The 23,637-nt window shown below is 41.5% G+C and overlaps 1 protein-coding gene across 4 annotated transcripts in view; it reads right to left on the bottom strand.

Moving 5' to 3' along the window:
* The window catches only part of LOC145359855 (dixin-like), a 130,091-nt gene that overhangs the window by 46,793 nt on the left and 59,661 nt on the right, over positions 1-23,637 (bottom strand). For all 4 annotated transcript variants that reach the window (XM_080214677.1, XM_080214675.1, XM_080214676.1 and 1 more), the window contains one exon: positions 16,009-16,107. In XM_080214677.1, the coding sequence (XP_080070803.1) occupies positions 16,009-16,107 (99 nt within the window). The remainder of the gene's footprint in view (positions 1-16,008; positions 16,108-23,637) is intronic.

Raw genomic sequence — 23,637 nt, 5'->3', positions numbered from 1 at the left:
CATACAAAAATAGGACTTTTGTGCATTGCTAGCTGTGAGCAGCCCCTGAGACAGAACCACACAAATCAATATCTTTGTAATTACACGTACCAGGCATTGAAAGTTAATTCACAGAAACTGAAGCTAGGACACCAATATTGGAACCAGGTTCAAAGTGAAGTACAAGTTTTGGTTCAAAGAAGATCAATTCACAGTTTTACTCTCTTTACAGCCATTAAAATGTGATATTATAACACAAATCATTTCAATATTAACCTCAAGATATAAACAAAAATGTATACTGTGAAATATATACAAAAAAAAGTCCTGCTGGTTGGATGCATTGGCCATTTTAAATTCTCCCTCAGTGTACCCGAACAAGCATCGGAGTGTGGCGACTGGGGGATTTTCACAATAACTTCATTGCAGTGTTAATGTAAGCCTACTTGTGACATTAATAAATAAACTAAAAAATAGAAACTGAACCTGATAAATTACTATTGGTCTCTGTGGACTATTTAGTTTAGTCACCACAGCCAGCACCTGTTTGGGTACCCTGAGGGAGAATTTAGCATAGCCAACGCATCTAACTAGTGCGTCGTTCGGACGTGGTAGGAAACCAGAGCACCCAGAGAAAACCCACACAGACACAGGGAGAACGTACGAACTCCGCACAGAAAATGACCCAAGCTGAGAATTGAACCCCCGGTCCCTGGTGCTGTGGGGCAGCAGTGCTAACCACTGTGCCACCACGTCACTTTTTTTAAAAAAGCAATGTAATTGAAAAGTAGAAGGGTTTCAACAAAAGAAGAATTTATGTAGGAAGGCAACCTACTGATTTCCCCTGGAATTTAACTTCAACAGAAAGGTTAGTGCGTCCTTTTCCCATGAGCATGGCTTAAAGCAAACAATTTGTAAATAGTGAACTACTCCTTGTAAACATAAAAACTGTGACAATTTTTTGAACTGGTAAAAGGCAGGGCACTGCATTTAAATACAGGAAATAAAGATCCAAACTGCTCTGTGTAGATCTGTTGTGAAAATGTCTTGAATGCAGAATACACTTCTTGCATTATCAAGGATTTTTACATGAAAAGGCAAAATAAGGAATCTATTACTGCTCACGTACCTCATATAATGTTAGCCTTGTGTATGGAAATATTCATCGCAAAAAGGGAGGAGAGAGTTGCAGTTCAAATTTAAATGTAGGTTAATGCAGCCTGAGAGACATTTTGTTTAGACCGTTGTAAAGGTTTATGCAGATGAAGGATTTAAGCTTAATACTGATTGATTCTGGGTATAAATACTGGGCACCACCACTGCAGACAGGATACAAATCATGCTATTTTATTTGGTTGATATCAATAAGATAAAGATAGCCTGAGGAAGCACAAATCATTCTGGGTCTCAATGCATTTAGATGTATAAGTACTTTTTCAGATGATGTTAAAAATACCAAACATATTTTGCTGGGTCTAGCTGCTGCCGTATCTACACAGAAATGTCAGTGCACAGACATTGGCAGATAGTTGCAGAGCACAGAGGCAGATGAAAAATACTGCAGCAATAAAAGTACAGTTTCGCCTTATTTAAAAAACTCCTACCATTTGATCTGTAGTCCTCCCATTGTCCCCTCTGACCTTCAGCTTCACAACAAGTTACACTCTTCATTTAGCCACAGTGCCTCTCCACTCATTCCCAGCTCTTGTTACACGTAGGTCCAATATAAACACGGTCTGAAAAGACTGCTTATAAAAGGGAAGCAGTTTCTTCCAGCAGCCAGTTCCAGGAGCTTATGTTCAAAACGTACTGCCTATTTTCCTTGATCCCCTTCTAATTTGAGCCATTTCCTTAGACCCGGCTGCTTCTTTTCATGGTCTATCCAGTCTCAGTAACTTCAGGCATAGCCCTTCCCTTACATCCAGTTTCCAGTTTGTGGGAACAACTGCTCAAAATTTGAAACAGCTTTCTTTCAATGTTTGACTCATGAAGCCAGCGTTTCAAATGTACTGCCTCTCTGCTGCTCTGCCTTCCCTGTTGTCAAACAGATCCAATGCACAACAGTCACTGTTCATTTACTTCACCCCACAGGGATGAAACAGAATTTTGCTTGTGAAGGAAAGAGGTGGGGCTTGAAACTAATTAGAGTGGATTACGCGCTGGCATGGGATTGAGTATGTTTTGTCCTTACCTGATGTTGATCATTACTGTTGCCATTTCTAATAAGGCAATTCAGATTTCTTGACGCCTTTATGAATGACGTTAAGAAATATACCACAATTTTGCAGCAACCAGTACAGGCCCCAACCACAGTCCTGCAGCACAGAGTATTTCTGCATTAGATTTTGACACAAATTGCAGCCCTGGACTACAGGAGAGCATGTGCTAAATCCCACAGCCTAAAACGTTTAATAGCTTCAATGCTGTCTATACTAAAATGTATGTAACAATAATTACAACTGAAACCGTACTTATCCTGCAGTCAAGGGTCTGTTTAGATCAATTAAGTATCAAAGCATAAAGGTGAAAAGAATATGTTAATCTTTGAAATGATATTAAGAGAGACAAGAGCTCCTCAAGTTATTGTTAACAAAAATATACTTTTCCTTTTTAGATGTTTTTCTAACTTAAACACCTCCCCTCACAAACCTCCCTCCTTCAAAGGTTCTGAGCCAGAATTCTCCGGCCATCCATGCACTGCCGCCAACGAGGTCGGAGAAGTTGGCGCTCAGCCAAATCTCTGTTCCCTGCAGTGGAACAGGAGAATCCCAGCCGCGAGCGTGGCAAGAGAATTCCGGCCCCGGATTCTTAGAAGTAACAACAAGCTGGTACCTTGCCCAAACAGCATTCAATATGGTGTCAGACAGACACCCCTGGCGCTTACAAAACACTTCTCATATATGTAATAAAATTACAGCACTTTGGCACTCAACAGAATTATGTGAGCTGAGCAGTTAGACTATTGCTGGATTGGTAACACAAGGCAAAAAGTTGTGTTTTGGTGACATTAAATACATTGCATAAAATAACTCAGAACTCTCTTTTCAGTAGGGTTGTAGGAGTTACCACAGTGTTAAAATAACTACTTTCAAAGGCTTCAATGGGCAAATATTGTTTATGAAGCAAGGATCTAGATGGAATGTGTGCTTTCTTGTCATGAAAGGTTCTATTGAAAGGCAATACCAATGCTCCACAAAAATATATTTTCCTCTGTTTCCTTTTCTCATGTTTTTCCCATGCCATGTGGTACCCGTGCCTGAGGGGGTACACAAATGGCCTGGTTCCCAAAACTTCACCAGTCACCACCCAACGCTCCTGATCATCAAATGATCAACTTCCAGGTTCACACAAGAATACTGGGAATTTAAAAGAGGATGAACTGGTACCCCTGAATCCATACCACAAAAAAATGCCAGTGTCTTTGGGACAGAAAGGAAAGTGAGAGTTTTGGTTAGGACAAAAAAGAGAATCCAGAGAGAACAGCTAATATTTTAGTCCATGGCAACAAATGGGAGAATTTGGAAAAAAAAACAACAAAGGAAGCTATTCTCAGACAACAAAAACCTTTACAGTGATTCTCATGCCTTGCGTACAAAGTCCAGTCATAGAATTAGGGCAACATTATTTCACTGTCAACAATAGGCCACAGAATAAAGCATGGATTTGTCACAAAATTAACAGAAACAGTAAGTCAATGTCGACAATATTTATGATGGGAGTGACCCTCTGAAAATTTAGAATATTTTTCTTAAAATTGTACTTAGTTTTTAACCATTCTTGGAAGTCATTTTTGAAATTGTCTGCATGGTTTTGGCCCAGGCTTTTCCTTTACTCATAAAGGTTAGTACTCTACAAATGAATTGGCTGCTATTGATTTTGTATTCCTTGCAAGCTCGCTGATTTGCTTAACAATGACACAGCCCGCTACCAGTATTGATGCTACCAGGGTACAAAGGGGTCACTATGCTCGGAAAGAAGGGAAAAAAAAACAAGCAAAGCTTTACTTGCCTCAAGAAAGCATAACTCATAAAAAGGACCACATGTACATTTGAGGACTGTGGCATCATTTCTGCAGTGACATTTTTTCAAAAAAAATCAAGAATGCTGTAAATCTGAATTTACAAGCAGTAGCACTGCACAAAACAAAATATTTACCTCACAGCTCATTTTTATTTTAGCTCTCATGAGTCTCCAGCCAGAGGGGAATGCAGCAAACACATTCTTTATATCTACTTTTGAGACTCTGTAATGGTTTGTTCATTTCCCTTCTCGAACTCTATCTACTCAGTAACTCTTTCAATGCAATTCACCCTAAACTAAGAATTTATCATGTTAAGACCTGTAAGCACCAGACAACATCCTAACCACCCTCCGTGTTACAGCATTCTAGTATACCGCCCTGCTGTGCAACCAGGGGAACGGGTTCTGCACAACACTAAATCACTTTTAATTGGGTTCATATATTTGCTTATTCTTCATGCCCTGATCTTCACTTCTTGGTCCAAATTCTTCCACTCAAGGTATTTAAGGAATCTTATTCTTCCCAGGTATCTGGTACATGAAATGCCAGAGTGATGTAACAAAGCTAGAAGAGGAAACTCCGCATCCAATGCCAATAATTTAAAATTGCAGAACCCATTTTGAAAAATAACCCAATCTATTTGATGCCACGCGTGCAGTCAGTTTTGCTTGGCACTGATTGAGAGTGGAGTAAATGTGAGACGTCACAGCCAAAACAGACAGCTTGGGTCTGCCACCCAGCTATGGAGCTGAATGCAAGAACAAAAATAATCAATAATGTCTGCAGGCTTGCTTCAGCAAATTAACTCCCAACTGACTGTTTAAAAATAGTAAAAATCACCAAAAATTATACACAATGGGGACAATTCTCTGCCCCCCCTCCTCCCTTAAACACACAGGTGCAAATCGCACAATGGCTGCAGAATCTCACAATTGGAGCTGTATTGCGATTCTCCCTGGTCCAGGCTGACAACATACTCCGGTTACCAGATTTTGTACTGGGTCTCTGGAACACTAGTCTAGTGACAATACCACCACCCCACCCCTCCCCGATTCCTCCTGAATTCAGCCACCCACCAGCGCAATGTGAAGCTGTTGGGGTCTCCAAAACCAGAAACCAGATGGAATGACCACACCAGTGGAACTCAAAGCTCATTGCAGCCCCCGGGTGATCAGGGGCATGGCTGGGCAGCCTAGCACTGCCACGTTCGTAATGCAAAGGTGCCGGGGCACTGCCATGGGGCAAAGCCCGAAGGAGGGAGCCTGAAAAAGATGGGGCCTGATAGATCACCTTTGACCACCCTATAAGTGGGGTACTTGTGGGGGCTGATCGCACCAGCGATGGGATGTGGCCTGATGCCTGCAAGTTGCAGTGGGGAGGGGAGGGTCTCTGCCAGTGTGCACAACGCAGGGGGAGGGGGGTGTGTGGCTGCTATAGGGTTGCCTGGAGTCTGGCATTCTCAGGCCCCGCACACCTCTTTCCCAGCAAGAATCTCCCCAAACTCCAAAAAAAAATGCGAGGATGGATTGCAATCTGGATTGTGCCAACCCACACAGCAGGAACATCACCGCATTTTCCATCAAGGACAACACCGTGAATTCTTTGGGGAGAATTGCATCCAATAAATAGGTTTTCTTAATTGACTTGGGGCCTTGGCACCATTTCATTTTTCAACTACATCAATAATCATAATAAACACATTTTTCAAAAACATTTACTATGGATTAGATCCAGTCAACTTGCATTCATAGAGTATTTTTCACAGCTATCTCGAATCATGTCAATCCAATGATCTGCTCAATGATGCTCAGTCTGGGTACTATCAGGGTCATTTGGCAATGGACAAAGAGTTGGATTCCAGAGTTTAGGTCAGAATGCTTTGATATCAAGGCTGCATTTAACCAAGTGTAGCATCAAGGAGCCGAGCAAAATTGAAATCAATTGGAATCATAGAACCGTAGAATAATTACCATACTGAAGCTCCTTCAGCCCATCAGGCTTGTGCTGGTTTCCTGTAAGAACAATTCACTTACTGCCATGTCTTTGCTTTTCATCCATAACACTACAATTCTTTTCCTTTTAGTATAATAATTCAATTGCCTTCTGAATGCCTCTGTTGAGCCTGCTTCCACCACACATCATGGCCATCGAATATACAGGATGAAACACTTTGGTGTTCCGAATAGTTGGAGCCATACCCAACACAAAAGTAGCTGGTTGTGCCCCTTGTAGGCCAATCATCTTCATCGCAGGAGTTCCTCAGGGCACTGTCCTCAACCCAAACATCTTCAGCAGCTTCATCAATAACTGCCTTCCATCATAAGGTTTGAAAACGTGGGGATGCTCAGAAAGTTCACTGACAATGTTAGAAATGCAGGTCCATTTAAGAATAAACCAGGTCTTGCTCCAGAATGAATTGAGAAGAAATGATGTCCATTGAAGCTTATTCCAAAGAGCTGGGTTTTTGCCTGTTGGAGTTACTTCTGAACAGGGAGAGGATGCAGAAGGGAAGACAGTTTGTACTGAAGTGTATTATCACACAAAACAGCTGCGAACCATCATAATGTCTTCTGCTGCATTATACCATTTGCAATTCCTCAGATACTGAAGCAGTCTTGCCAATATGTACCAAGACCTGGACACCTTTCAGGCTTGGACATAGCCAGGCAAGTAACATTTGTGCCAGTGAAGTGCTAGGCACTGGTCATCTCCACCAAGAGAGAATCTAATCAACTCCTCTTGACATTCCAGTAACGTTACCATCACAAAATTTCCCACTATCAAAGTCTTTGGGGCTATCATTGAACAGAAACTTAATTGGAACAGCCAAATAAATACTGTGGCCACTAGAGCAAGTCATAGGCTGGAAATTCTGAGGTATGTAACTCAGCTCCTGACTCCCCAAAGCCTGTCCAGCATCTACACAACAAGAGTGTGATGGGACACTGTACAGTTGCCTTGATAAACGTCACTCCAGCAACACTCCAGAAGCTCAGCAAGATAAAGCAGCCTGTTTGATTGACACCTCATCCACCACCAACACACAAGTGACGGCAACGTGTACCATCTCCAAGATGCACTTCAGCAACTCAAAGCTCCTTTAACAGCATCTTCCAAACCTGTGATCTCTACTACCTAGAAGGACAACAGCAGCAATTGCATGGGAACACCACCGCCTGCAAGTTCTCCTCTAAGTCACTCCTGTTTTGACTTGGAACTAAAGCACTGTTGCTTCTCAGTTGCCTTCTCAAAATCCTGGAATTCCCTTCCCAGTAACCACTTATGGACCGCAGCGGTTCAAGGAGGCAGCTCACCAGCACCTTCACAAAAGGTAAGTGGGATGATCAACAAATAGTGGTCAAGACAGTCATCTACATCCCATGAGTGAATTAAAAAATAACTTTTTACTGTTGGAAAACATAGCAGGCAATTTGTACACAAGCTCCCACATGTAGCAAAGAGATAAACAATCTGATAATCAGGTTAAGTGATGGACAACACACACACACACACACACACAATCACACACACAAACACAATGAACGTGCATGCACCCACGCTTTGAGAGCTGGTGCAGACACAAAGGGCTGAATGGTCTTCTTTTGTTGTTAGGGTCCTGGATCAGAATCCCAAATTACATTATAAAGCCAGATGAGACCCTAACAATTTTTTTATTTTGGCATAAATGTGAGGTTAGGATGTTTCACTCCAGGAATTATTCCACTGACAAATTAGGGATCTTTTAGGGAGGTAGAGGAAGCAGATACGATAGTAACTTCTAAGGGGCGTCTTTGACAAATACATGAATAGAATGGGAATAGAGAGATATGGTCCCCGGAAGGGTAGGGGGTTTTAGTTAAGTCAAGTAGCATGGTCAGTGCAGGCTTGTAGGGCCAAAGGGCCTGTTCCTGCACTGTAATTCCTTTGTTCTTTGATAGTAAAACAAGCTTTATTTAACAACACAGTTTCAGTGTAACTCTAATAAAATGAAACAGCTTAACTTTTAACAGTTGATCAATAGGAAACAGCTTTAATTTCTAACAACAATTTTTCAAGTTCCAAATAACCACACAATGAAAGATTTAAAATTCCACTTTAAATACAGTTACCAACCATTAAAAATACTTGATTAATGGAGTGTACACAGTCTTGAAGTTTTCAGAGAGTTTTGATTTTCAGAGCAGCTTACAGAGATCCGTCTTTATACAAGCATCAACCAGAACTGAAAGCTGTTCTTCTCTGCTACAAACGTAGTTCCTTCATTAACCACATTATCACATTACAACATCAATCAACCTAATCAAAAACCCCAGGGGAATCTTCAACAAACAAAAATCCATTAGGTCTATTCTAAGTAAACATTACAAAGCTAAAATGAGTAATTATCCTCCTTTCCAAGCATCTGAGCTGTATTTCTATCAGACATACTGACCATCTGTAGGAGAAAGGTGAATTTTAAAACATTCCCCTTCACCATAAGTTATATCCATAGCACACTTTCATCACACACTTCTGTGACTCTGTCAATCCAACAGATTTTGTAATTGCACATTTTCTCAACTTTGTATCATTAACATTCAAACCACAAGGCTTGCTGGCTAAATGCTTCAAATGTAGAAACGCCAAATGTTATTTTTTTGGATCTCATTTCTGCCTTAAAAGGTCTTCTGCTTGGTGGAATGGGGCTCCAGCTAGATCTCAGTATGAATGGGCAACCACCCCGGTAGAATTTGTTCCTGAATTTGATGCTAGAGTATTGGAAAGAACTGCAGGCCTCAACTGCCATCCTGGCTGTGATTAGCAAACTCATTAGAGATCAGGGTCAAATCAGAAACCTCTGGCCATTATAGGTTCTGGTACTATAGCACTGAAGTTGTTTGCTGAATAATGCTTCAGTGACATAATTAAACTGAGTAATAAAGTCACGACATTCTGAACTTTAAAGAATAAAAATTCACCAGTTCGATTGGAAAGTGGAAGAAAATAATTTCTGTGGAGCTATGGACACAGGGGGCATTGAAATTAAATAAGCAAAGTAAAGTTTATTTATTAGTCACAAGTAAGGCTTACATTAACGCTGCAATTACGTTACTGGGAAATTCCCGTAGTCGCCTGTTTGGGTCAATGCAACTAACCAGCACATCTTTCAGACTGTGGGAGGAAACTGGAGCACCCGGAGGAAACTGACGCAGCTAACAGTTAATACAAATACCTTTTGGAGATATCCTTAACGGCTGGAATTTTACCGCCCCACCTGTCACAGGAGTCGGAGTGGGCACGGGGCAGACAATGAGAAGATCTGTTGAACTGAGGGCGGGATTTCACAGTTTTGGGACAAGTGAGGCTGTAAAATCCCACCCAACATGTTTACTAACAGGACAGCTCAGGGTTAAAGAGGTGGAAAAAGGAGTTTAAGCAATTAAAAGAGTCAAGCATAAAATTACGGCAAGTCCTCGTTTTGCAGAAATTGTCCCATTTCCACATTTTTAAAATAGCATGGAACTGCATCACAGCTGCCTTCAATTAAGCACAGTCCTGAGGGAAGTATGCCCCAGATTGCTGTAACGTGCAATGGTTCTGAATTAGTTTTTATTTTTAAATATTAGCAACTATGTGAGAGCTGTCTCACTTTAGCGTTTCCTTCATAATGATTCCCTATTACTTCCAGTAGATGCTCAGTCTAATATGGCATGGCACCAAGTTTTTTTTAAAGTTCTTTCCTACACATCCAAACCCGTCTGAGGACACTTAGTGCTCAGGAAGTGTTTAAATTCTAACTGGATTTCACATTTGATTGAACAAAGAAATGGGATGGGTTGTTAATCAAGAAAAAAATAAGATTGTGGCAGGGCTCAAAGACAAATCTTTTTCTATAAGTAATTCCCACCCAATTACCTCAAGGGTCTTTCCTCAGAATCCGATGATACTCTCAAGAGCACAGAAACACAGACAAGGGGCACCTGCTGACTATTCATGGAAGAACCTCACCAGTGAATCCCAACTGGTTATCTGGGCTGGAATTCTCCAACCTCACCTGCTGCCGAGATTCTCCATTCCCACTGCTCTGAACAGAAATTTAGCTGAGCGCCAAATTCTCCATTCTCGCTGGCAGCGGCAGTGGGACGTGTGAGACCAGAGAATTCCGGCCCTGATCGTGGAATATGCAATGGGCTGATTGAGTACCATTGCTGACCCCGAAAGCCTGGGATGAACCCACTATTGTGGTCAGCAGGACCTCAGGAAAGTTAATTGGCTGCTGCAGCGATGGCCCTCCTTATTTAAGCCCACCCCAAGAATTGCCAACCAATCTCAGGGTTGGCAGCTCAGAAGCACCACCAGGAATGATAGCCCGCTGCTGGTGTTGGAACTGGAGGTCGACGACACAGTGGTGGACCTGTGACCACACAATCAGGTAAGTGGAGTCTGGGGGTGCCGGGGTCTACTGACTTATCCCAGCAATTAGGAAAGAGAGAGAGTGGTTGAATAGGAGTGTAGGTGGCACATTTGTTGCACGGGGCCCCTCTATGTTCCCAGGAGTGTCACCCTCCCTCTAGAAGCTGCTGAAAGTCACCTCGCTGCTGATAAATAGATCCCAACTCAGATAGCGAAATATGAAACTAAGATACGAATCCTTTTTCTTAAGTTAGTTTCCCTCTCCACTTTACAGAAACCTACCCCAGCAGCCCAGGCCCAGTGGGCTGGTAAAATCCAGCCCAGGAATTTTGTTCCCATCCCACATCCACATTCTTCCAATAGGCATGGCACTGTAGTTAGCACTGCTGCCTCACAACACCAGGGATCTGAGTCCAAATCCCGGCTTGGGTCACCATCTGTGGGAACATAGAACAGAACAGCACAGTACAGGCCCTTCGGCCCTCAATGTTGAGCCGAGCTATGTCCAAACCCAAGATCAAACTATATAACATAGAACAGTCTGCACATTCTCCCCAGGTCTGGTGGGTTTCCTCTGGTTTCCTCCCACAGTCTGAAAGACATGCTGGTTAGATGCATTGGCCATGCTAAATTCTCCTTCGGCATATCCAAACAGGTGCTGTAGTACGGCGACTAGGGATTTTCACAGTAACTTCACTGCAATGTTAACGTAAGCCTTCTTGTGATACTAATAAATAAACTTTAAACTTTAGGATTCACTGCTAAACAATGAGACTGGAAACTCTGACCTTTTTTTCCTTCCCTAATGCTAATCCCTCACAACTGAAATCAACTGACACTAAAGTTGTGCTTAGTTGCTGACAATTGAACCTCTTACTAAACACCATTGATTATTCAAGTCAGGAAATGATGTTTAATAAAAACTGCACTTATTTTTGCATCACAGGAAAACTTCAATGGATGCTAAATAGATCAAAACTGCGGACAAAAATAAAACAACACACTCTTCCAAATATTTACTATGGGAGATATGAGTAACAAAACAAAGGTAATGAAAATGGGATTAATAATAGGCTTTAATATCAATGATGGATGCCTGAAACACATAAAGAACTAACACATTCAAACAGCACTTTATTTTGCAGAAGAACTATTTTGCAAGAAAAATAAGCAACTGAGTATTTTTTTTCAGTTCATCATGACATTCCGCTTGATAAATACATCCATCCATGCTACCCATACAACCGCTGCTTGAGAGATCTGCTGTTCATAGACCAGTATTGCATATGAAAAGGCCCTTTGACCCACAGTGTTGTGCTGAACATGATGCCAAATCAAAATAGTCCCTTCTGCCTGTCCTTGGTCCATATCCTTTTTTTCCTTGCATATTCATGTGCTGATCTAAAAGCCCTTTAAATGCCCCTAAGTTATCTGCCCGCACCATCACCCCGGCAGTGCATTTCAGATGCCTATCACTCTTGAATAAAAAAACCTGCCCCTCTCACCTTAAGTGTATGCCCCCTGGTGTTACATATTTCAACTCTGGGAAAAAGATTCCGACTATCAACCCTATCTATGACTGACATAATTTTATAGACTTCAATCAGGTCTCCCTTCAGCCTCCACCAGTCCAAAGAAAACCACCCTAGTTTGTCCAGCCTCTCCTTATAGCTCACATCCTCTAATCCAAGCAGCATCCTGGTAATCTTCTGCACTCTCTCCAAAGCCTCCACATCCTTCCTGTAATATGACGGCCAGAACTGAACGCAATTCTCTTAAGCATGGCCTCACCAAAGTTTTATAAAGCTGCAACATGACATCCTGACTCTTCTACTCAGTGTCCTGACCAATAAAGGTAAGCATGTCATATACTTTCTTTACCACTCTACCTACTTGTGAGGACACTTTCGGGGAGCTATGAACTGGAACCCGAAGCTCCCTCTGCACATTAATGCTGTTCAGGGACCTGCCATTAAGCGAATACTTACCCTTAACATTCGATCTCCCAAAGTGCAACACCTCACACTTGCTCGGATTAATCTCCATTTGCCATTTCTCCAGCCATATCTGCAGCTTACCTATATCCCACTGTATCCTTTGACAACCTTATACAATATCTACAATTCCATCTATCTTTGTGTCATCTGCAAACTTACTAACCCACCCATCTGCGTTTTCTTCCAAGTCATTTATATGTATTTTCACAGGGGATTTTCACAGTAACCTCATTGCAGTGTTAATGTAAGCCTACTTGTAACACTCATAATTATATATCATTATTTCTCTGAATTGCTTTTTGCCTGGCAGTATAGATTAAAATTTCCCATATTTATTGTCCAGGGACGCTGGGGTTAAATCAACCTGCTGAAAAACCTTCATATATGGCACCTCAAAACAAACGATCTTGGTAACTTTGATTCTAAACAGCCTCTATTGGAAGCACTTTTTCTCAAACGCCATTCCCACAGCGGCACAGTGGACACTGCAACACACAAAGAATGACTCTTGTGCAAACCTCCATCTTAACAACTCACAGTAAATGTCAATGGACTTGGGCAAAGTCAACATGGGTTTATGAAAGTGAAATTGTGTTTGAAAACCTACTGGAGTTTTTTGAGGACGTAACCAGTAGACTAGATGAGGGAGAACCAGTGGATGTAGTGTATTTGGTTTTTCAGAAAGCTTTTGATACAAGTCCCACACAAGAGATCAGTGTGCAAAATTAAAGCACATTGGATTGAGGGTAATATGCTGGCACGGATTGAGAGCTGGTTAGCAGACAGGAAACAGAGATTAGTAATAATTGGGCCTTTTTTGGAGTGGCAGGCAGTGACTAGTGGGGTACCAAAGGAGTCAGTGCTTGGGCCCTAGCTATTCACAATACATACCAATGATTTAGATGGAAACATTACATTTGATTCCTCTAAGTTTGCTGCCAACCCAAAGCTAGGCACAACTGTGATTGGTAAAGAGGAAGTAAAGAGGCTTTAAAGCGATTAAAACAAGTTGAATGGGCAAATATATGGCAGATGCAGTATAACGCAGATAAGCATGAACTTATCCACTTCAGTAGAAAAAACAAAATGGCAGTGTATTATTTAAATGGTAATAGTTTGGGAAATGCTAACGTACAAAGGGTCCTGGTTGTCCTTGCACACCAGTCATTGAAAGCAAGCATGCAGGTGCAGCAAGCAGTTAGGAAGGCATATGGTATGTTGACCTTCATTAAAAGAGGATTTGAGTACAGGAACAAGGATGTCATTCTGCAACTGTACAGGGCCTTGGTGAGAACACATCTGGAGTATTGTATGGAGTTTTGATCTCCTTACCTAAGAAAATATGTATTTGCCACAAATGGAGTGCAGAGAAGGCTGACTAGTCTGATTCTTGAGACACAGGATTGGTGTACATTGGAGAGATGGGGTCAATTGCAGTTTAGAGGAATAAGAGAGGACCTCATTCAAATGTATAAAATTCTGACAGGGCTGGACAGCCAGGATGCAGTGATGATGTTTGCCTGGCCGTTTAGGACTGAGATGAGGAAATACTTCACCCAGAGGCTGGCGAACCTGTGGAATTTTTGGCCAAGTCAATTAATGCATTAAGAAATAAATAGATTTCTAGGCACTAAAAGTGTCAAGGGATATGCAGAGAGAACAGGAGTATGGTAGAGGATCAGCCACGATCACACTGAATGGCCTACTCCTGCTCCTATTTTCTATGTTTCTGTTTCTAGTGCAACTCATCAGAAGTTCACACTAGCCAAAAAAAAGGAACATTTTACAGCTCAATATTATTTCTTAGATTTTACATTTAAACTCTGGAACTATAATTATTGGTGAGATCATGGCAGATTTAAACAACCATTCTCATCTTGAATTTGACCAATCCCTACTGTAACTGGTGGTTACTTCTAAATTACTTTTTTCAAAGTATTTGTACCAAATCTAAATGGAGAATAAATAACCTTCATGAGAAAACAGGTCCTTACAGAACTCAAAATTTTAACAAGATTCTCCGATGTCTCCTGAAGATTGAAAAATACATATTTGTGTCGTACTACTCTTTTCAACTTCAAATTTTCTGTTCACATAATATTAAGTTCAGAAAAAACCTCAAAGAAGTGCAGCGACAAAATAATGTGTAGTATGTTATTACTGAGCTTTATTTAGACTTAAAATGAGTACACAATAATTCTAGACTTCAGTTCAATCTCAAACATTGCAGCAGTTCAAAAGATCATGAGATTTCACCAATGGCTCAGTGATGTTGCAGATTTGTGCAGCCATACAAATCAAAATGTGAACAGATTTCACTTCTCACCCTCCACTGTGTTAATTGATCAGAAGTAGTGGTAAAACTACCCTCATTGCTTTAGGTTAGGGAGGGGAAAAAAAATCAATTGGATCCTTGCTTCAGGTCACTCTTTGGGGGCTGCTGATAGATGCAAGCAAGTGTGTGGCCATCAAGAAAGATTTTGCATTTATACCATGCCCAACACAACCGCAGGATGTCTCTAAGTACTTAAAACCAATCGATTATTTTTAAAGTTTAGTCACTGTTGCAGTGTCGGAAAATGCAGAAGCCATAAAACAAGGATAAGATAATTGACCAGAAAATTGGCTTTAATGTTGGATGAAGAATAAATATTGGCACGATATCCGGAGAACAACTTTTGTCATGATATCTTTTAGGTCCATTTGAAACTTCAGACCTGGCCTCAGTTTTACATCTCGTTTGAATGGCAGTATCTCCAATAGTGAAGACAGGACTGGGCTCAGCTGAGTTGGCCCTGCTTTCCTGACAAATAACACTGATTGAGAGGGGCCATTTTAATCTTGCTCATTTGGTGGAAACTGGGCTGTGAGCCTTATCCACCAACAGGCCATTCCTTTCTCAATTTTCAATTTTCAAATGGCAAGAGGTAAGAGCGCTAGTGGTTAACACTAATGCTTCACAGCGCCAGGGACCTGGGGTTGATTCCCAGCTTGGGCCACCATCTGTGCGGAGTTTGCATGTTCTCCCCGTGTCTGCGTGGGTTTCCTCTGGGTGCTCTGGTTTCCTCCCACAGTCCGAAAGACATGCTGGTTAGGCATATTGGCCATGTTAAATTCTCCCTCAGTGTACCCGAACAGGTGCTGGAGTGTGGCAACTAAGAGACCTTCACAATAACTTTGTTGCAATGTTAATGTAAACCTACTTGTGACACTAATAAATAAACTTTAAACAAGCTCAAGTCTATGTCTCACATAGACATATGTCTCACAGGCAGCCTCATCTACATCTTATTCCTAACTTATCACCCATTATGAGTTTCCTCAAGAAGAAAGGTTCTGGAGTCTTGCATCATATTTGAACTGTTATTTAAGTTCTACCTTTTAAAAAATCGTTTCTCATAATATGAATTATTTTGATAAATGATGGAGAAGAAAAACAATTTTTATTTACCAATTTTATAGAACACTGAAATTTCTGTAAATTTCACTGTAGAACAAGACATTGGAATAAACCATTAAATATTAAACATTAAATATTAAACCAGTGTAAATGGAAACAACTATGCTCATAAAGAGTAAATCTAAGAACAGTACATTCATTATCAGGAACCATAATACCTTGGGGAAAGCGGTGGCGATGTAGGAATCTGGTGGCCCTCGTATTGCTGTACCATTGCCCGAACACTCCAGGAGGGATTTCCAATTTCCTCCTCAAAACTACAGAAAGGAATAAAATGGTCACACAGTGCGTCATCAGATACTGCAAATCTAAATTGCAAAATTCCTACGCAATTTTGTACCCATTCCCAAGCTTCAGGAATGATATATCGCTGGAGTGTGGCGACTAGAGGATTTTCACAGTAACTTCACTGCAGTGCGAATGTAAGCCTACTTGTGATTAATAAGTACGTTTACTTTCCTTCATATATCTACAAGTCGACTTTCCTGGTATCCTGGGAAAATGCCAGGTTGCAAAAAACATTCAGCACTCAGCAACAGGAGTTTATATAAATATTACAACAGCCAGCAGAGGGCAGCTTTGTGACATTTTCTTATTCACGTGCTACTTGCGAAGTAGCGCTTCTAGTAAATTATTGGCTGATATTAAAAAGGAAAACTCATGTATTAAGATACTCCCTACTCAATTAATAACATTTAGGGATCGAATGCAACTATTACAAATTACCTGCAAACAAATAAAACTGGCCTCAGTGAAGTCATTCATTTAAATAAATTTCCCATGTTCTGAGGCTCCAGGTGCACTTTACAGACACCAGCCTATGAAATGCTTTGGGAGTCATGGTGTGCTGGCACTTTCATGGTTCGGGGAGGGTCAACTAGCACTGACAACTGGCCAGGGATGTCCGATGTCTGAAAGATGATCGTAAATATCTATTCCAATCTTCAGTTTGTGAAGTAACAACAGAAAGTGCTGCAAAAACTCACCAGGTATGGTGAGTTAATGTTTTGATTCAGTATGACTCTTCTTCAGAGTTATTGAGAGGGAGACATCTGATGGATTCAATGTATAAGAGGGGATGGAGCAGGTGGAGCAAAGTAGAAAGTCATCCAGCCTGCGTTTAATCACCCCAATTTAGAGGAGACTGCAGTGGGAGCCACAAATAAAACAGACCAAATTGAAGGAGGTGTAAGTGAAATGCTGCTTAATATGAGAGTTTGGGGCCTTGAACAGTGAGGATGGAGCAGGTATACGGGCAGATGTTATATCTTCTGTGATTGCAAGATAAGGTACCGTGGGGAAGGGGGTGAGGTGTTGGGGATGATGGAGGAATGGACCAGGGTTTGACAGAAGGGGCAATCCCAGCAGAGTGCTGATACACAGGGGGGGAGTGAGAGGAAGATGTGTGTCATGGTGCCATCATGCTGGAATTGGCAGAAATGGTGGATGATGATCCTTTGACTGCAGAGGCTGGTATGGTGAAAAGTAAATACTATTTGGGCTTGCAACCATGGGGTTTGGTATTCCGGTCATATCATACACACAATGCACAAAAATGAGAAGGCGACCTATTATCTACATGGGAAGAGACATTGGGGCGCTCCAGTGCAGAGGGATCTGGGTGTCCTTGTTCATGAGTCACAGAAAACTATCATGCAGGGGCAGCAGACAATGAAGAAAGCGAATGGAGTGTTGGCATTTATAGGTAAAGGAATAGAATATAAAGATGAGGAAGTATTGTTGCAACTATGCAAGGCATTGGTGAGGCTACAGCTGGAGTATTGTGCACAGTTTTGGTCCCCATATTTGAGGAAAGATGCAGTGACATTGGAGGCTGTTCAGAGGAAGTTCACTAGACTGACCCCAAAGATGAGGGGTTTGTCATTTGAAGAGAGATTGAACAGTTTAGGACCATACACTCTGTAATTCAGATGAATGAGGGGGGGATCAAATTGAGGTATTCAAGATGATAAAAAGTGTGGGGAAAGTAGATGTGGAGCAGATGCTTCTGCTGGTGGGGCATTCTAGGATGAGAGGTCATAGTCTTAGGGTCAGGGATAGCAAATTTAAAACCAAGTTGAGGAGAAACTACTTCTCCCAAAGGGTTGTGAATCTGTGGAATTCACTACTCCAGAGTGCGGTGGGTGCTGGGACAGTGAGTAAATTTAAGGAGGAGTTAGACAGGTTTTTAATTGGTAATGGGTTGAAAGGTTATGAGGAGAAGGCAGGAAAGTGGGGATGAGGAGCATATCAACCATTACCAAATGGCAGAGCGGACTCGATGGGCTGAATGAGCTAATTCTGCTCCTATATCTTATGAACAACATGGCCCAATGAAGGTAGCAAGGCTGCACACCACGTTATTGGCCACTTGAACGTCAAAAACATTGATCCAAAATTTTGATTTTTAAGCTACGCACTTACAACTTGGGCAGCTCTCAATTGTGCAATGAAGTACAAAGTGGAAGTCACTGACACTTTCAGTTGATCAAAATTTCCTTTCAAGAGTATTCTAAACACACACACATAAAAATTAACAGGCAAGCCACCAGGGTGACTCCCGTGCCTCTCTAAGCAGCCAATGCAAAGGTGCATAGTCTGGCAACAGGTTGCCTGCCCACTCATCTGTGTAATGTTGCATTGAAGGATTATCAAAAATAACTGAAGGACAATCTATACATGTTATTGCACAAACAACTACTTGACAAATATGATCTGTCTTCAAGTCTTGTGTTTTAAATTATTCTACTAAGTTTAGATTGCCAGCTTTCCATCAATATAACATTATTCCTGGGTGCCAGGAAGGCCTGGTATGCAAACATGAGCTTCTATGCACATTGAACAACTTTTTGTTTATTCATTGGTGGGACATGCGCATCACTGGCTGGCCAGCATTTGTTGCCCATTCCTAGTTGCTTGAGGGCAGACGACAGTCAACCACATTGCTGTGGCTCTGAAGTCACACGTAGGTCAAACCGAGTAAGGACGGCAGATTTCCCTCCCTAAAGGACATTGTGAACCAGATGGGTTTTTCCAAAAATTGACAATGGTTTTCATGGTAATCATTAGATTCTTAATTCCAGATTTTTTTAAATTGAATTCAAATTCCACTATCTGCTGTGGCGGGACTCGAACCTGGCTCCCCAGAACATTAGCTGAGTTTCTGGATTAATAGTCTAGCAATAATACCACTAGGCCATCACCCCACAATTTGCTAGTAGAATAACAAAGGCAAGACAACATTCACATGTTTAAAGTTACACAAAGTATTCTGCATAGAAGACAATTATCTTTAATTACTCTTTTTCCCTGAAGAGGTTTAAATGAGAATAAGTAGTTTTTCTTGCTTCCTGTTTCACTGAACCTCGGGTTGGGCAATGACTTCCTGCTCTTCTTACAGCAGAACATGAGTTCCAGGGACAATCACAAGTAGCTCCTCTTTAAACTCTTGACTTTTACCACAAAAGATGCAGCTGTGCAATTCTCCCCAGATCAGCCCACTCCACTTCATACAGCAAGAATTCTATTTTGAGTTGAGTGGTATCTCTTAGATGTAGAGCATTTCTTGTACTTATGTCTCTCATGGAGGAGGCAGAGAACCACTGAACATGGTAGTGGATAAGGAGGAGTACAAGAGGAAGTTAACTAGAAATATAAAAACAGATGGTGAGAGTTTCTGTAGCTATTTACAAGAGTTAAAGTGAGCATTGGGCCTTTAGAAAATGGATCTGGGGAATTAATAATAGAAAATAAGGAGATGGTAGATGAATTGAACTGGTATTTTGCATTGGTCTTACGATAGAGGATACAAGTAACAACTCAAAAATAGCTGCACATCAGGGAATGGGAGGGAAAAACTGAAGGAAATTACAATCACCAGGGAAGTGGTACTGAGCAAACTGCTGGATCTCTGGGCTGACAAGTCCCTGGATCCTGATGGACTTTATGTTAGGATCTCAAAAGAAGTGGCTTGTGAGATAGGTGAAGTTAAAGTTTAATTATTAACCACAAGTAGATTTACATTAACACTGCATTGAAGTTACTGTGAAAATCTCCTAGTCGCAATACTCAGGCACCTGCTCGGATACACAGAAAGAATTTAGCATGGTCAATCCACATAACCAGCATATTTTTCGGATTGTGAGAGGAAACCGGAACACCCGGAGGAAACCCATGCAGACACAGGAAGAATGTGAAACTCCACAAAGACAGTGACCCAAGCTGGGAATTGAACTCAAGTTTCTGGCGCTGAGAGGCAGCAGTGCTAACCACTGTGCTGCCTTTAATTTTCCAAAATTTCCTAGATTCAGGGAAGGTCCCATGAGGTTGGAAAATAGCAAGTGTGACACCTTTCTTCAAAAAAAAGAGGGAGGCAGAAAGCTGGAAACGACAGGCCAGTTAACTTAACATTTGCCATGGGGAAAATGTCAGAAGCTATCAGTAAAGAGGTTGTAGAAGAACGTTTAGATAAATTCAAGGCAATCAGGCAGAGTCAACATGGCTTTGTGCAAGGTAAACCATGCTTAAGCAAGTTATTGATTCTGCAGCAAGAAGAGCAGGAAGTGATTGTCCAGCACTAAGTTCATGAAACAGGGAGCAAGATCAACTACTTGTGCTCGTTTAAACCACTTCAGGACAAAGATAATTTTTCTTCTACACAAGGCAGACAAGAATACTTTGTTCAGCTTTACACGTGTTAATGCTGTCTTACCTTTGTTATTCTTCCAGCAATTTAATTGGTCAGTGTATATGGAACTCATGTCTGCATATTAGGCCTCCCTGACTCCCAGAATAATGTTATATTCATCTTTGAAGAAGTTACAATGGCTGCGTATAAAGGGGTACCTGTGGATGTATACACTTAGATATCCATAAAGCATTTGATAAGGTACCACAACAAAGGTTACTGCGGAAAATAAAACCTCATGGGATAGGGGGTAACATATTGCCATGGATAGGAAACAGGCAAGCTAACAGGAACAGAGAGTAAATGTAAATTAGACATTTCCTGGTTGCAGTGATGTAATGAGTGGTGTAACACATGGCTCATATTTTTACAATTTATATAAATAACTTGGATGCAGGGACCAACAACACGGTTACTAAATTTGCAGATGACACAAAGATAAGTAGGAAAATAGAATCATTGAATCCCTACAGTGAATCCCTACACCGACAACAACCCCACCTAGGCCCTATCCCAGTAACCCCATGTATTTATCCTGATATCCCTCCTGACACTAAGGAGCAATTTAGCACAGCCAATCAGTCTAACCCACACATCTTTGGACTGTGGGAGGAAACAGGAGCACCCAGAGGAAACCCACACAGATGCAGGGAGAATGTCTGTGTGGTTTGCACAGTCACCTGAGGTTAGAATTGAACCTGGGTCCTTGGCGCTGCGAGGCAACAGTGCTAACTACTGTGTGTTGTGAAGAGGTCACATTGGGTTACAGAGAGGTTAATTGGCAAAGAACTGCCAAATGGAGTATAAAGGGGGGGGAATGTGAAATTATCCATCCTAGCAGAAAGAATAAAACAAGATTATCTAAATGGTGCAACATTGCAGAGCACTGATTTGCAGTGGTGAATCACAAAAGATTAGTCGGCAGGTAAAAAAAGTAATTAGGAGAGCAAATAGAATGTTATTGTTTATTGTAAGGGGAATTGAATACAAAAATGGGAAGGCTCTGCTTCAGTTATACAGGGCATTGGTGAGATCCCACATCTAGAGTATGGTGTGTAGTATTGGTTCCCTTATTTAAGAAAGGATGTAAAAGCAATGCAAGTAGTTCAGAGAAGGTTTACTAGACTAATATCTGGAATGGGTAGATTGTCTTATGAGGAAAGATTGCGTTTGTATCCACTGGAGTTTAGATAACTAAGAGGTGACTTGACTGAAACAAATATAATCCTGATGGGTCTTGACAGGATAGATGTGGAAAGGATGTTTCCACTTGTGGAAAAATCTGGAACTAGAGGTCACTGTTTAAAAATAAGGGGTCGTTCATTTCAAACAGAAGTGAGGAGAATCTTTTTCTTTCAAAGGGTCGTGAGTCTTTGCAACTTGCTTCTTCGAAAGATAGTGGAATCAAAGTCTTTGACTATTTTTAAGGTGGAGCTAGATGGATTCTCGATAAGCAGGGGGTGAAAGGTCTCGGGGATAGGCAAGAATGTCAGGTTGAAATTACAATATGATCCACCATGATCTTATTGATTTCGGAGCAGGGTCGAGGGTACGAGTAGCCTACTCCTGCTCCGAGTTTGCATGGATTGAAACAGGACCAGCTATTCCTGTATTTTATTTACTATTCAGGAAAAAGATTTTCAGGAAAAAGATTTTCAGGAAAAAGATTTTCAGGAAAAAGATTTTCAGGAAAAAGATTTTCAGGAAAAAGAAGAGCAATTTAAATGTTTCATGCAAACCAGGTAGAAAATTAATCCTTGCCTGATTCTCCGACCTCACCTGCAGCAGGGATTCTCTGGTCCCGCTGCACTGGACAGAAACTTGGCTGAGTGCCAAATTCTCAGTTCTCACTAGCAGTGGGAGTGGGACATGAACAGCCTGAGAATTCTGGCCAATTCTGACTGTTGAGTTATTCTCTACATCAGTTCAACTTACTTCAAAAGGTATAGAGTCTTTTTAGTCCAATTCGTGGCATTATACCTGGGGTCACTGAAGGAACCAGAAGCAATTATCTTTTTTAGTACATTGACAATTTCACAGCCACACAAAAATATTGACGCAGGTTCAGGGGTATGGGGAATTACAAAACTAAAGGTAAAGGAGAGGGTACGAGTGCAGGTTAATGATAAGGACATTCAACTAGTTAAAAGGAGTCGAGGGCTCAGAACAGGTTAGTAACATTTCCAGACCATGTAATAGGACAGAGTATAGAAGGTGGCAGGAATCTAACCTCAGGCAGAGTAAAAAAGGTGACAAGCACGAGAAGGGAGGCGGTCAACGCAGTGCAGAGAGATGGTCTAGGGAAGGATAACCAGTTTGCGACAGAGCATGCGATCAAAAGAATGCACTAACAAATCGGGTCCAGATAAAAGCTAGCATAAAGACACTTTACCTGAATGCACGTAGCATTCAAAACAAAGAGAATGAGTTGATGGCACAAATCAGTACAAATGAGTATGATCTAGTGGCCATTACAGAAACGTGGTTGCAGGGTGACCGGGACTGGGAACTGAATATCCAGGGGTATCAGACATTTTGGAAGAACAGACGGGAAGGAAAAGGAGGCAGGGTAGCTCTGTTAATTGTGGATAACATCAGGGCGATAGTGAGAGATGATATAGGCTCTAAGGAGCAAAATGTGGAATCGTTGTTGGTGGAGATAAGGAATAGTAAGGGGAGAAAGTCATAGGCCCCCAAATAATAACTTTCAGGTGGGGTGGGCTATAAAAAAGCGTGCAAAAACGGAACAGCAATAATCTTGGGAGATTTTAACCTACATATTGATTGGTTGACTCAAGTCGGACGCGGTGGACTTGAGGAAGAGTTCTTAGAATGCTGTCGGGATAGTTTCCTCGAACAGTATGTTACAGAACCTACGAGGGAGCGAGTTATCTTGGATCTGGTCCTGTGTAATGAGACAGGTAAAATTAAAGATCTTCTTGTGAGGGATCCTCTTGGAATGAGTGATCACAATATGGTTGAATTTCTAATACAGATGGAGGGTGAGAAAGTAGGGTCCCAAACCAGTGTCCTCTGAACATAAACATAAGAAATAGGAGCAGGAGTAGGCCAACTAGCCCTTCGAGCCTGCCCCGCCATT

This window comes from Carcharhinus amblyrhynchos, chromosome 29, assembly GCF_965287045.1.
Source record: "Carcharhinus amblyrhynchos chromosome 29, sCarAmb.v2.hapA, whole genome shotgun sequence".
In the NCBI taxonomy this organism is placed as follows: domain Eukaryota; kingdom Metazoa; phylum Chordata; class Chondrichthyes; order Carcharhiniformes; family Carcharhinidae; genus Carcharhinus; species Carcharhinus amblyrhynchos.
This window is presented reverse-complemented; position numbering and strand designations above follow the sequence as displayed.